Raw genomic sequence first — 15,840 nt, 5'->3', positions numbered from 1 at the left:
GACCCGTTTAACGTTAAACTAAAAACAATAGCATGTGTGATGCTTTTGTGCACTGCATTTACAAGCAAGCCATAACGGCGGCACAAGATATCCTATAGTCACCCAATATTTGCCTCACATTGTAATACTTGCCGCATTCTTGCGGTCGGAAACAAAGATCCCTGTGTGGGATCGAAACGTTGAGTTTTCAATAGATATAAAAAAAAAAAAAAAGATATTTTTGTTTGCATTAAGAAGAGTCCCGTGAATGTCGCTATTCCCTGCATTTATACTGTTACACTATTACTGGCACCCGGGCGTTCACACGGTATACCTCCCAACTGTCCCATTTTGAGCGGGACAGTCCTGCTTTTGACAGCTGAACCCGCTGTCACAGATTTGTACTGATAAGTCCTGGGTTTCTCTTTGATCTGCTGCACTGAACAGCCAGAAACAGATAAAAAGTTTCTAACTTAAGCTGGCTATTGACGCAAAAATCTCATCGTATGAATCGAGGATTCGTACGATTTTCGAAATGTGTGTGGAGAGTCCCGACATTTTTCGTCCGGCGGAGATCGGTCGTTTGGTCGATCAGACAGGTTAGAAAATTTCTGTCGGCTGCCGATAATATCTCTGCGTGTATTGCTGATCGTACGATTTTCAGTGGGAGACTGTCACTAGCTTTGTCTATTGTACGATTGCTGTCAGGGGCAGAACATCGGCTGATCTGTTCTTAAACTACTTTATTTGGTCGGAATGGTTAGACTTTGATCCGAATGGTTAGTGGCAGGTCGGGAGATGGGAAAGTCCGATCGTACATTGATTCGTACGATCGGATCTTTGCGTCTGTGGCCAGTTTATATTGCGTCTTGGCAGACAGCCCAGAATTGATACTTGACATACTTTGTGATGGTTTGATAAGAATTTAAGAGCTTAAAGGGCAATTCACCTTCATTTGCAAAACTGTAATAACATATAAAAACCACAGAAATGTGTTCAAACTTTCATAACCTGCCAAATTATGTAAAATGAACATGGTAATTAGGGGGTGGGGCCACAAAATTCTTTCAAAAAAACTTTCTGTTTCCGAGAGAGAGAGAGAGAGAGAGAGAGAGAGAGATTAAAACATGAAGTCTACAGAATGACAGATGGAGCTGAATATATGGCAAACGTACTACTTACATTTAAAATATATGAAGCATGATTTCTAAACTTGTTCTGAACTGGTTTAGAATAAATAATAACATATTGATTTCAATCGGTACTATTTTTAATAGGAATAAATGTTACTGCACTAAAGGGAAAACCATGGACAGCAGCTAGGGTTAGAGTCCTGCGCGGGTCCATTTTTTGGGACCCGTACCCGCAACCTGCAATCCACAACCCGGACCCGCATTCTTACCCGCTTGGACCCACAACCGGACCCGACCTGCAAGTACCTTATCCGCAACCTGGACCCGTGACCCGCTGACCACCAAGAATCAGGAAATGCTGTCATTGTAAACCGGAAGTGACATCATCAGAAGTAGACATGACCAGAAAAAAGGGGTAAATATCGCTATTGAGAAGACCTGCGTCTATACCCACACCCAGAACTTCTATCAGCAACTCTAGCTAGGGTTGCCACCTGGCCTGTATTTTACTGGCCTGGCCGGTAAAAATTATGGTTGATCCCAATGTTATTAATAGGGAAAAACGAAAAGATAAATATATAGGAAGGCCGGTATTTTTTTCCAATAAACGTGGCAACCCTACCCCCCCCCCAAAAAAGAAAAGTCGACAAATTTGTTTCCCAACTACAATCTGAACAATGCTAAATATCATCAGCAGAATCTGTAAACGCAATATATAGGGCTGGGTGAAACCAAGTAGATGCTGTATACGTTAATGGCCTGGATAGACATCATTTGCTAATGGCAGCGCTGTGTCAAATCCACTTATGAAACCATCGCATTAAACTGCACACAGTTCATCACAATACTGCACTCATTCAGTGTTTTATAAGATGTGCATCGCTGCTGGAATCATTTTACCATAACATTCTTCGCCTTCGATTACAAACAAGGATTGTTCTTTACAATCTTCAAAGAGCAATCAATAAAGCTTTTTGACCTACATTTAAAAAAAAAAAAAAAAAAAAGCCCAGTGGGAGCGGGCCATGCGTTCCACCCCCGCACGCACGAACGCAAGACGCAGCGTCCTAACGTTTTATTACAGAAATGAGGCGTGGAAAGTGCGTGACTGACGAGAGTTACAGCCAATCGATGCCACGTATTATCCTAGTAGAACCAATCAGCATTTTGGATGTTTGACAACTAACTGGATTCTCTTAGAAAGTGAATAGCCAATCAGGCTAGAGAATTGTGATGGAGGACTCATCTACCCTATGACATACAAGATCTGTTTATGTTTGCGTCCAATACGCTCTGTAACCTTTCCCGTGACGCTTCGCTAGTTGCACTGCTAGGTTCCGGTCGATCGGTTGCCATGGCGGCGGCTGCTGGCAGCCCCGGTGCGGCTTATGAGTGTAATATCTGCCTGGAAACAGCGCGGGAACCTGTTGTCAGTGTGTGTGGGCACCTGTATTGGTGAGTGAAATGTCATGTGTCTTCCCTGTATGTTTAGCTTATTGATTTCGCTTCCGTGGATGATATATGTATGCAGTGTTTTCTTATAGGAATGCACTGTAAGGGGTCCGGCAGTCAGAGCGCTTTAGGTAAAATACTTACCAACTGAGACTGTTCCACAATGGGGCTCAAAGCAATGGATGAGGGGGAGACTGAGGCCCAGTCAGAGTCTTGATTGGAATGTGTTGAATGCTCTTGAAACGATATCACGTGACATGTAGTATGTTAAAGGGGAACTACCACGAACAATAACATAAGCTTCAGGGAAATTAGACCCTTTCTGAATATAATCGATTAAAGAGAGAATCCGCACAAAAACGAATACTGTAAGGAATGTTCCAAGTTACTTTCCTTGATCCATTCATTGCACATTGACATTGGTATTTGGTAATGTAATTGCTGTCTCAGCACTACTGGAAAAAATGGGGGCATATCCGACAGGTGTTTAATTGTTCTAAATCAGATTATGAAAACAAACAGGGTTAAATGAAATGAACCGAAATAAAATAAAATGAAAACATTACTTATAATTACTTCTTTTATTATGCAAAAATGTTGGTGGACCCCTTCAAAAATAAAGCACTGTTTCTGGAATCAGGTCTGAACTGAGTCAAAATAGGCCCTGGCATTTCAGACACAGAGAGGCCCAATCAGCTCCCCACAGACAGGGGCCCAATCAGCCCACACAGACTGGGGCCCAATCAGCCCCCACAGACTGGGGCCCAATCAGCCCCCACAGACTGGGGCCCAATCAGCCCCCACAGACTGGGGCCCAATCAGCCCCCACAGACAGGGGCCCAATCAGCCCCCACAGACAGGGGCCCAATCAGCCCCCACAGACAGAGGCCCAAACAGCCCCCACAGACAGAGGCCCAAACAGCCCCCACAGACAGAGGCCCAAACAGCCCCCACAGACAGAGGCCCAAACAGCCCCCACAGACAGAGGCCCAATCAGCCCCCACAGACAGAGGCCCAATCAGCCCCCACAGACAGAGGCCCAATCAGCCCCCACAGACAGAGGCCCAAACAGCCCCCACAGACAGAGGCCCAAACAGCCCCCACAGACAGAGGCCCAAACAGCCCCCACAGACAGAGGCCCAAACAGCCCCCACAGACAGAGGCCCAAACAGCCCCCACAGACAGAGGCCCAAACAGCCCCCACAGACAGAGGCCCAAACAGCCCCCACAGACAGAGGCCCAAACAGCCCCCACAGACAGAGGCCCAAACAGCCCCCACAGACAGAGGCCCAAACAGCCCCCACAGACAGAGGCCCAAACAGCCCCCACCAGCCCACTAAATAGTGACTTTCTATGGCAATTTATAGCAGCCGGAACCCACAGATTGCCAGTCCGGGCATGTCTGGAATAACAAGCTATGATTCACAATCTCTGTCAGCAATCTTTCTTTCTTAAAGGGCACCCATTGGCCAAAAATATTATTCCCTACCAAAGGTGCAGGCTAATAGAGCCCACATCTTTGGTTGGGAAACCCCTAGCCTCGCTGCTACCCCGGGCAAAAGCCCCTAACTGCCCTTAACGCTTTACTTACACCTCCATGCAGATTCTGTCCAGTTCACGGGCGTCATCTTCTTCTCTTCGGTAATCTTCGGGATGAGACAGTCGAAGCGGCGCATGCACAGTTGGAGCAATTTTCTGTTTCGTGACAACTGCACATGCGCCGAAACTCATGAAAATTGCAGAAGCGCCGGTCTCATTCTGAAGATTACCGAAGAGAAGAAGATGATGCCTGTGAACTCCGCTAGACAGAATCTGCATGGAGGGGTAAGTAAAGAGTTAGGGGCTTTTGCCCGGGGTAGCAGCGAGACTGGGGGGGAGGAGGGAGCGGGGTCTATGTAGGGTAGGGAGGTAGGGTTTTTTTTATTAAGGGTTTTTCTCCTTTAAAGCAGGAATCAGTTAGATTGTGATTGACAGCTCTAATTCATACATCTTTAGGTGGGGCATCCTTTGCCTAGAAGATGTATTTGAGCTAACTCTTTCAGAATAACAGATGTCGGCACAACTCATTCATGTAGAGAGACAGGATTTGTGTCAGAGTTGGTTATTTTGAAAGCGCAAGCTCTCACTGATATATTGGGCCTATTTGTCAATCAAATCTGACTCCTGAATGAAGAGAACTGATTGCTGATCTGGGGTTATAAGCAGTGGTGTAACTAGAGATTGCTGGGCCCCACAGCAAATTATTTTTCAGGTCCCAAAAATGTCTAGAGGTTGACTTGTTTTAGCAATATTTATTCAAACTGTATTTGAATTATGGTTCCATATGGCCCCTTTACCCTTTGCAGCCGCTGGGTCTGCTTTCTCTATAGTTACACCCCTGGATATAAGAGTAACTTGAACATTAAAGAAACTGTACATTTTAACACATTTGACTGATTATATTTAGAAAGATAGAAAGTGTTGTCTGATACAGCATGGATCAAACTGAAACCTGCGAACTACTAAGTGTGCATTGCTGGTATTTATGTGTCTGTACCCTGTAGATACTTGAAATTAAATGTGGCAATGCGAAGATCAATTGGTGTTTGTTTTAAAAAAGTCTTCGTAATTCTAAAAAGTTGAGCTACCTTTGCACGCACAGCCATTTTTAGTCCAAATATTGCAACCAGAATCTGTAAGCACAGTTGGCAAAGTATTTTCTTTATCTAAAGAAGGTATGAATTTCACTTTACATATTATATCATTAGCACACACTTGGCTTAAGACACAAAGTATGTTCAAACTCTTATGTTTAAAGTGAATGTCAAACCAAAAAATGTTTTTTGAGTAATGAAATTAAACTTCATTCTTAGCAACTTCACGATATAATTGGGTTACACATTTGCTATGATTTTTAAAGGGAAACTCCGGCTTCCAAACCAAAATTTGATAAAGAGGCACGCATAACATAGAAACCCCTAATATATCTATCTATCACAGTTACCTGCTTCAAAAAGTATGAATAAATGCCATTTTCTATGCTGAAATCCATCTCAACAGTTCTTCTCTTTCTGCATCATTTTAAATCCTGGCAGGGAAGGAGGAACTAAACACTGATGTAACAAATTGTAACAATTACTCCACAGCTTACAGACATCATGCAGGAACTACATAACCCACAATGCATTGCACTGTGATGTTCCATTCCTTATTGAAATCACATGTGCGGGGAATTGTGGGGTTTGGAGTATGCAGGCTAAGGACAGATAGCTGATACAGTTTTTTTGTGTTGAGTTCCCCTTTAAGTTATTTGTATATGTAGTGCTATTGAAAGCAGTGTTTATCCTGTCTCTTTCTATTCTCTGCCCTGATGGCTGAGACTGTTGATAGAATGTAAGACAAGGATTAACAGACCTGTATTTACTGGGTAACGAAGACTTGCAACATAGTTTACAATGTAAGAACCAGGAGTTAAGCAGATGCTGCTTTCAATGGCAATTGTTTTTACAAATAACTTTAAAAGTACACACAATTTTTAACAAATTTATATTGAAAAGTTGCTGAAAAGCATGATTTCTTTTATTAGGCAAATGTTTATTTTGAGTTTTACTTGCCCTTTAAAATGGAACCCTTATAAATGACAGCAAGACTGAACAGATAATGTGTGTATAGTATACACATTGATTTGTTAGTGTAAACAGACATTATTTATATGTAATGTATGGAAGAGAACCATTACATGCCATTGAATGTATTTTCTATATGCACTTTGTTTATATAACTACAACAATTGTGAAACTGTATTGGGCTTTGTATACTGATTTATGGTTGTTTGGTTTTTTTTTGTGTTTTACAGCTGGCCTTGTCTGCATCAGGTATGTATTTGTTTATTAATATAGTAGAACAAGTTAAATACATCTTTATCTTTGTGGCAACAGCAGCGAGCAATTGTAACTGTTGTCTGAGATTCATTCGGAATTCAAGTGTTTCAGGAATATTACAGTGTAATTAAATAATAACATAAATAATTGCCTGCAGTATTGCATGAGGGGTATTTTATTTGTTAGTAGTAGTTTTATCAATTTGCATAATAACTGAAACATAGTAAATGAAAACTATACCCCAAAAATGAACACTTAAGCAACAGATAGTTCATATCATATTAAGTGGCATATTAAAGAATCTTACCAAACTGGTATATATATGTAAGTCAATATTGTCCTTTTACATCTCTTGCCTTGAGCCACCATTTTGTGCCTCAAAGATCACCTGACCAGAAATACTGCAGCTCTAACTGTAACAGGAAGTGTGGAAGCAAAAGACACAACTCTGTCTGTTAATTGGCTCATGTGACCTAACATGTATAGCTGGTTTGGTTTGTTTGTGTGCACTGTGAATCGTACGATCCCAGTGGGCGGCCCTTGTTTCCCCCTAGCGTTCCCAAGCCAACATGTTAGTAAACTGGGGCTGGGGGGAAGCAGGGAAGCACCTAGTAGAGAAACTATTATCAATGGCGTGATTCATAGTCCAAGTAATGCGTTCCTCTTAAAGGGGTGGTTCACCTTTAGGTGAACTTTTAGTATGTTTCTAAGAAACCTTTCTATTGGTCTTCATTATTTATTTTCTATAGTTTTTTTTTAAAATTATATTCTTCTTCTTCTGACTCTTTCCAGATGTCAAATGGGGTAACTGACCCCACCTAAAAAAACAAATGTTCTGTAAGGCTACACATATATTGTTAGTGCTACTTTTTATCACTCATCTTTCTATTCAGACCCTTTCCTATTAATATTCCAGTCACTTATTCAGATCAATGCATGGTTGCTAGGGTTATGTGGGCCCTAAGACTGGAAGGTGTTACTTTATATATTTAAAATGCCAACAACTAACAAACAACAAAACCCAAAGAGAACAAAAGTGGTGATCAAACTAAATAAAAATGAAAGAAATAGGGGTGTGCCAGAAAAAAAGTGAGACGAGAGTAGCAGATACAGTCGTGGAAGGAGCTTAAACTTTTATTTTTTAGTGATTTACATACACACAAACACACACACACTAAGGGACAGATTTATCAAGGGTTGAAATTGCAATTTTCAAGTTTTTTTATGGTCAAAAAGTCAAATTTGACAAGGGAGTTATTCAATTTCAATTAGAGTTTCTTTTATTGAATTAGATTTTTGAGATTTATCATACTCTGGCCCTTTAAGGACTCAAATTCAACGATTCGCCATCTAAAATCTGTCTAATTGCTGTTTAAGTCAATGGGAGATGTTTGCAGCCTTCCTGACATTCAAGTTTTTTTTGAGAAAAAACCTTGATTCGAGTTTAAGTTCAAATCGAATTCGATTGGAATTTTTGGGTCGATTCTATTCGTCCGAGTTTTAAAAATGTGATTTTATTAACAAATTTAGATCGGTCGAATTTCGAGTTCATGGGAGTTTTTTTTCACATGAATTCGAAATTCGACCTTTGATAAATGTGCCTCTAAAAGTCCCTTTTTATATACCGTATATTTTAATGTGTTTATGAATGATCAAAGTAATTGAAGCAAATAAAATGAATTTAGTTAAGCTAGTGATTGCTATTAGTATCCATAAACATACATGGCATTCAGTTTTTGTTTATTTGCTGCATTATAAATATTGCCCCAAAACTGACACTTATTTTGTTTCTAGTGGTTGGAGACCCGACCAGAGCGCCAGGAATGTCCTGTTTGTAAGGCTGGAGTAAGCAGAGAAAAGGTTATTCCTATATATGGCAGAGGAGACAGTAACCAGAAGGACCCAAGGTAACAAATATGTTCAAAAACTATGGACTGGGGCACCCTCAATAATTCTCAACTGTTCATTGGCAAGTGCACTTGTGTTGCTTCCTATTTTTGTCATGGCAGTTGGGTTGATATATTAGGAATTCAGTCAATCTATAGCCCTGTCAGCAGCTACTGTCACCTGCATGATGACCGACCAGAGTATTGTCTTTTCACTTGACAAAATATACAAATATTTACTATAACATTTTGCAGTTTCAAACACTGAGGGGGTTTTTTAATAAAGATTTTTTCTTTTTTCTGGTTGGAGTTTTAAAGGATAAGTAAACCTTTAAAATAAGTGAATGTAAAATGAATGAGGGGGCTATTCTAAGAATTTTTGCAATGTACATACATTATTTACTTTGTTTTAATTCCAAGATATTAGTGGATACATGTACTGTTAATATGAATGAATTTTGTTACAACAGCGCCACCTGCTGGTCATTTTCCAACCAGTCTGACCACCAAGTAGTCAAGGACGTTGTCAAGAGAAAGAAAGAGGCTGCTCTGATGTTTTTCTGCTTAGGAAAGATTTGAGAGAGGTTTCTAATTTTTATTTCCTAAGCAGAAGAACATCAGATAAGCCACTTTCTTTCTTTCTCCTGACAACTTCCTTGACTATTTGGTGGTCAGAATGGTCAGAAAATGACCAGCAGGTGGCGCTGTTGTAACAAAATTAGTTCAAATTAACATGTATCCCTTAATATCTTGGAATAGAAACAAAATAAATAATGAATGTAAATGACAAAAGTGCTTAGAATAGCACTCTTATCAATTTTACATTCACTTATTTAAAGGTTGTCTTTTAAAAGAGAAAATAAAAAAATTTTAAATTAGAAAAAAAAATCAAATTTTTCATGATTTATTAAACCCCAATGCTGCTAATGCTGCTAAAAGTCAGAATAAAAGAGTACTCCATCTCAGTCATGTAGAGGTCAATGGCAGAAGTCTCCTTTACGATTGGAAGATATAATGATCTGCGCTGATTAGCACAATAATCCAAAGAATTAGTGGTTTCAGGGTGATAATCTGAAAAATTCTGAGTTTTCGGGCATCCGATCCAAAAAAATTGTACAATTCTAAAAAAATTTTTACTATTTATCCCTCACAATATATTTTTTTTTCAAGAAAATGTATTGATAAATATGGTAAACATGTGCACAGGAGTTTGGTCTAAGTGGTTTTAAGGAAATTGTGACAAATTTTTGGGTTTTAGTAAATACCCCGTGGTACTGTTGTATATATACAATTTAACCACTAGCCAATTGGAGTTGATAAAATGATTTTGCACAGCTGCATGTGTCCCAAGAATTGTATATGTTTTAGGGATGCAGCGAATCCAGGATTCCGTTCGGGATTCTGCCTTTTTCAGCAGGATTTGGATTCGCCCGAATCCTTCTGCCCAGGCCGAACTGAATCCTAATTTGCATATGCAAACAGGGAGGGAAATCATGTGACTTTTTGTCACAAAACAAGGAAGTAAAAGTTTTCCCCTTCCCATCCCTAATTTGCATATGCAATTTAGGTTTCAGATTCAGTTCGGTATTCAGCCGAATCTGAATCTGATTCGGGGGTTCGACTGAATCCAAAATAGTGGATTTGGTGCATCCCTAATAAGTTTAGTCTGTTTCAGTGACATGTATATTTGAAATGTTTACTATACATACATGTGTATGTATAATATAATATATGTAAGCCCGTTTTTATTCTTTTCATTCCTCACTTTTTCCTTCCTGTCTCTGAAAGATTGAAGACTCCTCCCAGACCCCAGGGACAGAGGCCAGAGCCAGAGAACAGAGCAGGAGGCGTATGTTTCTTACATGATTATATATTTCCGCTATAAAACGTTTACAGGATTGTGACCTTGGCCACCATTTGGGAATTACTAGTTGGTCTCACACTCTGAAATGATATCAAAAAAATAAAGTGTTTTATTTAAAGTAATGAAAATATAATGTACTGCTGCCCTGCACTGGTAAACAAGCTACTGTGTAGCAATGGTGTAAATTGAAAAAAGGTTAAATAGTGGATAACAGATAACACCGTTATGTTCTACAGAGCTTATCTCTGTGTAACCTGAGTCTTTTCTCCTTTGAATAGCTGCCCCCATTGCTACACAGCAGCTTATTCAGGGGCGTAACTACAGAGGAAGCAGACCCTGCGGCTGCAGGGGGGCCCAGGAGGTACAGGGGGCCCCATGAGGCTCTCATTGATGAGCAATTTGAACATATATTGGTAAAACAGGACAAACACTGGATATGTTGGGGGCCCTAGAATTAATTTGCTGTGGGGCCCAGCAACATCTAGTTAAGCCACTGAGCTTATTTATATAAACAATATTCTGAAACAAACACATCCGTTTTACCAGTGCAGGGCAACACTGCATTATATTTGTATTGCTTTAAAACACTTTAATTTTTTTGACGTTACTGTTCGTTTAAGAGCTTCATAGGGCACTTGCACATGGGTCTGCTTGACTTGTAGCAGCTATCAGAATTACGTGCCACAGACATGAAAGTAAAGTGCTTGTGGTCAATCTATGTGGTTATATTAAAATGTACAGTGCAACATTCTGTTTTGTTCCGTAGCAAGTACAAGCGAGCCTGACAAGCTTGTTTTAGAGATAACAATTATGCCTCTAAGCTGATTATTACACGCCTTGTTCAGTAGTTGAGTGCAGCTTACTTATAGAGTTATTTTTAAGTACATAGGTTAAAGGGATACTGTCATGGGAAAATTTTTTTTTCAAAATGAACAAAATAGTGCTGCTCCAGCAGAATTCTGCACTGAAATCCATTTCTCAAAAGAGCAAACAGATTTTTTTATATTCAATTTTGAAATCTGACATGGGGCTAGACATTTTGTCAATTTCCCAGCTGCCCCTGGTCATGTGACTTGTGCCTGCGCTTTAGGAGAGAAATGCTTTCTGGCAGGCTGCTGTTTTTCCATCTCAATGTAACTGAAGGAGTCTCAGTGGGACATGGGTTTTTACTATTGAGTGTTGTTCTTAGATCTACCAGGCAGCTGTTATCTTGTGTTAGGGAGCTGTTATCTGGTTACCTTCCCATTGTTCTTTTGTTTGGCTGCTGGGGGGGAAAAGGGAGGGGGGTGATATCACTCCAACTTGCAGTACAGCAGTAAAGAGTGATTGAAGTTTATCAGAGCACAAGTCACATGACTTGGGGCAGCTGTGAAATTGACAAAATGTCTAGCCCCATGTCAGATTTCAAAATTGAATATAAAAAAATCTGTTTGCTCTTTTGAGAAATGGATTTCAGTGCAGAATTCTGCTGGAGCAGCACTATTAACTGATTCATTTTGAAAAAAAATGTTTTCCCCGTGACAGCATCCCTTTAACACTCCTTTGGAGTTGAAACTTTAGCTTTTCTTGTACACTTCACTTTTTTGTTATTTTTTAAAGGAGTTGTTCACCTGTAGGGTAAGTCCACACCGGGCATTTTGGGGAGATTTGGTCGCCTGGCAACTAATCGTCTCGTTTTTGCCGTGACCAATCTCCCCAAATGACTTCCCTGACTCTGCGCCAGCTAAAATGAAAAAACCCTGGCGCTAATCACACGCGGTGATTCATTTTCCAAAGTCGCCCAAAGTTGCCTCACGAACTTCGGGCGACTTTGGAAAAAGAAACACCGCATGTACTTAGCGCCGGCTTTTTTTTTTTTTTTTCTCATTTTAGCCGGCGCAGAGTCAGGGAAGGCATTTGGGGAGATTGGTCACGGCAAAAACTAGACGATTAGTTGCCAGGCGACCAAATCTCCCCAAAATGCCCTGTGTGGCCTGACCCTTAGATTGTTCCCCAGAAATAAAGACTTTTTTCAATTATTTTCCATTATTTATTTTTTACTGTTTTTCCAAAAGCTAAGTTTAAAGGGATGTACCAAATCCACAATTTTGGATTCGGCCGATCCCCCTAATCCTTCGCAAAAGATTCGGCTGAATACCGAACCCTAATTTGCATATGTAAATTAGGGGTGTGAAGCATTTTTTACTTCCTTGTTTACTGTCAAAAAGTCACGCAATTTCCCTCCCAGACCCTAATTTGCATATGCAAATTAGGATTCGGTTCGGCCGAATCCTGCTGAAAAAGGCCGAATCCGGAACCAAATCCTGGATTCAGTGCATCCCTATTAAAGTTGAATGTTTGTGTCTCTGGTGCTTGAGTCTGGCAGCTCAGTAATTCAGGTGCAGATTCTGAACTGTTACAATTTTACAACATTTAGTTGATCCATTTCTCAGCAGCATCTCTGGAGTATTAGCAACTAATGATGTGCGGGCCGACCCGATACCCGCGGGTTTACCTGCGGGTCGGGCCGACCTTAAAACGCTCTTTTCTGACCTTCCAAATGTCGACTTCCGGGTTGAGTTTTTATAGACGCACGACTCTCGCCTTGCCCCTTTTGTGACGTCATCGTCGGTCGGCGCGGATCTATAAAAGAGACCCGGAAGTCGGGCTCGGGCGGGCGGTGGGAGGTCGGGTTGCGTGCAAGTCAGGAAAAGCCCAACCCGCACATCACTATTAGCAACTATTGTATCAATTCTAACAGCTGCCTTTAATGAAACTCAGAGATTCTGCTCAGCAGGGACAGAGATGAGAAATGTATCAACCAAATGGATCCATTTAGAACAGTTTACAGGGTCAATGACCTCCCCCCCTCCCAGGGCTGCTTCAGAAAGTGAAAAAAGACACCTGACACTTCAATATTAGAAAAACGGTCACACAAAAAATAGAAAGTCATTGGAAAAAGTCATTATTTCTGGTGATCTATCTGAGAACAACTAGTTATTTGAAGCTGAACCACCCTTTAAAGGACCAGTACATTAAAAAAAAAAATTGTTTCTACATAACGAAAAAAAGACCCCAAGACACATTTAACTTTAAATTCGCAAAGTCTTTATTAAGAAATCACTTTTTGCTTGCACTCCTCTTTAGAAACGGCGATGGTGATGATCCATCGTGCGGCGCTGGATTTCTCCTCCCTGGCTATCTCCTATAGAAGGCAAGGAGGAGAAATCGAGCGCCCCTCGATGTCGCCGTTTCTGAAGAGGAGCGCAAGCAGAGAATCAGTAAGTTATTTCTTAATAAAGACTTTGCGAATTTAACGTTAATTGTGTCTTGGTGTCTATTTTTCGTTATGTAGAAACAAATTTTTTTATGTTACTTTTTATTTATTTTTTTATGGTCCTTTAACTACTTTTGTGTAGCTCTTACCTTTGCTGCTATTCATTTTACTTCATCCTCTGTGATTGATTTGTAATTTTGCTTTGTGTCTTTATTTCCTGTTTTCATGTTAAACTTTATTCAATCTCTGCCTTTTCTGCCAGGGAGTTCCAGGATTTACAGACACAGGATTCCACATGTCTTTTGGCATTGGAGCTTTCCCTTTTGGCTTTTTTACCACAGTCTTCAACACTAATGATCTTCACTCTGCTCCACGTGCAGGTAAAGTGGCCATAGACGCACCAATAATATCGTACAAAACGTATTCGGTGCGTCTATGGTGGGAGATGAGCAAACAGATATCGGCAGAAGACTTGTTAATTCAGCTGCCTGGAAAATTTTTTTAAAGGCACCCGGACATCAGCCACTGTTAGGGCTGAATCGACAGATACTTGTAGAATTCTATTGTTTCTACCCATATATCTGACAATTCAGCTCTAAAGGTGGCCATACACGGGCCGATAAAAGCTGCCGACAGACTAAGTCGGCAGCTTAATGGCCCGTGTATGGGGGCCCCCGACGGGCTTCCCCGATCGAGATCTGGCCGAAAGTCGGCCAGATCTTGATCGGATGGGATTAAAAATCCCGTCGGATCGCGGGCGCATCTGTTCGTTGATGCGGTCCCGTGATCCGACCGCCCGTTTGCGAATGCTAGGATCCGATCGTTGGGCCCTAGGGCCCACGATCGGATCTGCCCAATATTGCCCACCTCATCTATCTATGTATGGCCACCTTAACAGTTAGGGGCAGATTTATCAAGGGTCGAATTTCGAATTCATGGGAGTTTTTTAAAACTCCCATAAACTTGAAATTCGACCAATCTAAATTCATTAAATTAAAAAAAAAAAATCGAATTTTCTAAACTCGGGTGAATAGGATGGACCTGAAACTCGAAAAAACTCGAATGTCAGGAAGGCTGCAAACATCTCCAATCTGGCAGGTTTTAGGTGGCGAATAGTCGCATTCGAGTTCTTAAAGGGCCAGAGTATGATAAATCTCGAAAATCTAATTAGAATTTCTAAAAAAAAACCTTGAGTTGAATTTGACAGTTTTAGCCATAAAAAAAAATCGAATTTTCACTTCGACCCTTGAGAAATCTGCCCACAAATGTCTGTATTGAAAACAAATGATGAAAAATGATAAATGTTGCGTGTATGGCCACCTTTAGAATAACCGCTGGATTGATTGAAAATGTTTCCAGTGTCTTCTAACGTTTATCATCCCTCACACCTCCACCATTAACCCTTTAAGTGCAATATCCAATCCGGATGCAGCATTGTGTAGCCTGAAAATCTGCATGCTGCTACTTCCACGTAGTTGCTTTGGATTGTACGATCTACTGCACTTGACAAGTGCTGACCCTTTCAAAGTCAAATATATGCATTGATGTATACACTTGTACACCCAACTATCATTTCAATTGCAGATCTGTAGATTTCGGTTGTCCTTTTTTTTCCTACTCTTTGCTTTCACATTTTCATTCACTTATTGTCTCCTCTTGTGGTTTTAGATACGGGGCTTCCACAGAGCAGATTTTTCGGATTTCCAGACTCGCTCTTCCTCATCATTGCCGCCTTCTTTTTTCTCTGGTTGATCAGTGTGTGAAGACTGGATGGTGTGCTTCTGCTAGCTCATCCGCTGGAGGGTTCGGAGCGCTTCTCCCTGAAATGCTTTTGTTCCCCCTTTCTGCGTCCCCTACTTGGGATCGTTTTCACCACTAATAACACTCCAGGCCATATATGAAAGTAAATACTGCTTTACAAGTATACCCAGTTAAATAACTTTCACTAGGCACTTTAAATATGGCCGTTTAAGCTTATTATTTTGTTTTGTACATAAGAAAGGCCTAAATAGTTCCCTTCCCTTTATATATCTTGAAAAATGAATGAAAATTATGGCATTATTGTCAACCAATTACTCCATGACAAATGTCTAGACTTTACTGGGCACAGTTATAGCCACATTCTCCAAAGATTTTTTTCATGTAACCTGTTGGATATAACCCTTAACAATGGGGTGGTTTTGAGATCCACACTGAACATTTTTCAAGAGTTTTAGGAGCTAGACTTCTAAATTGTTTAAATAAATGGGCTATGTCTCTGAAAAGGACTTCATACTGATTTAGAATTGGAGACCTGAGAAATAGTTGTGCAGGATTACTCTATAGTAAACATTCTTGGATTCAGAGGGTATATTTATCAAAGAGTGATGTTAAAGATCGTCACAGTGAAATTCCACCACTCTCCATTCGT

General features: G+C 40.5%; 2 protein-coding genes across 5 annotated transcripts in view; one reads left to right on the top strand and one right to left on the bottom strand.

The window, feature by feature from the left end:
• agpat1.S (1-acylglycerol-3-phosphate O-acyltransferase 1 S homeolog) overlaps positions 1 to 2,732 on the bottom strand; it is a 33,932-nt gene extending 31,200 nt beyond the window's left edge. Inside the window, exon 1 of one of the 4 annotated variants that reach the window (XM_018233234.2) lies at positions 2,709 to 2,732. The gene's annotated coding sequence lies outside the window, so the exon portion shown is untranslated. The other 3 variants (XM_018233232.2, XM_018233231.2, XM_018233233.2) reach the window with 3 other exon arrangements.
• Positions 2,314 to 15,782, top strand: rnf5.S (ring finger protein 5 S homeolog). Its single transcript, XM_018233237.2, has 6 exons — positions 2,314 to 2,567; positions 6,400 to 6,418; positions 8,219 to 8,331; positions 10,099 to 10,159; positions 13,693 to 13,810; positions 15,099 to 15,782. Exons 1-6 carry the CDS (start codon positions 2,386 to 2,388, stop codon positions 15,191 to 15,193), a joined length of 588 nt encoding a protein of 195 aa, XP_018088726.1. The 5' UTR covers positions 2,314 to 2,385; the 3' UTR covers positions 15,194 to 15,782.
• The last annotated feature ends 58 nt before the right edge of the window (positions 15,783 to 15,840 follow it).

The sequence above is a fragment of the Xenopus laevis genome, chromosome 8S (genome assembly GCF_017654675.1).
Source record: "Xenopus laevis strain J_2021 chromosome 8S, Xenopus_laevis_v10.1, whole genome shotgun sequence".
Taxonomy (NCBI): Eukaryota; Metazoa; Chordata; class Amphibia; order Anura; family Pipidae; genus Xenopus; species Xenopus laevis.
This window is presented reverse-complemented; position numbering and strand designations above follow the sequence as displayed.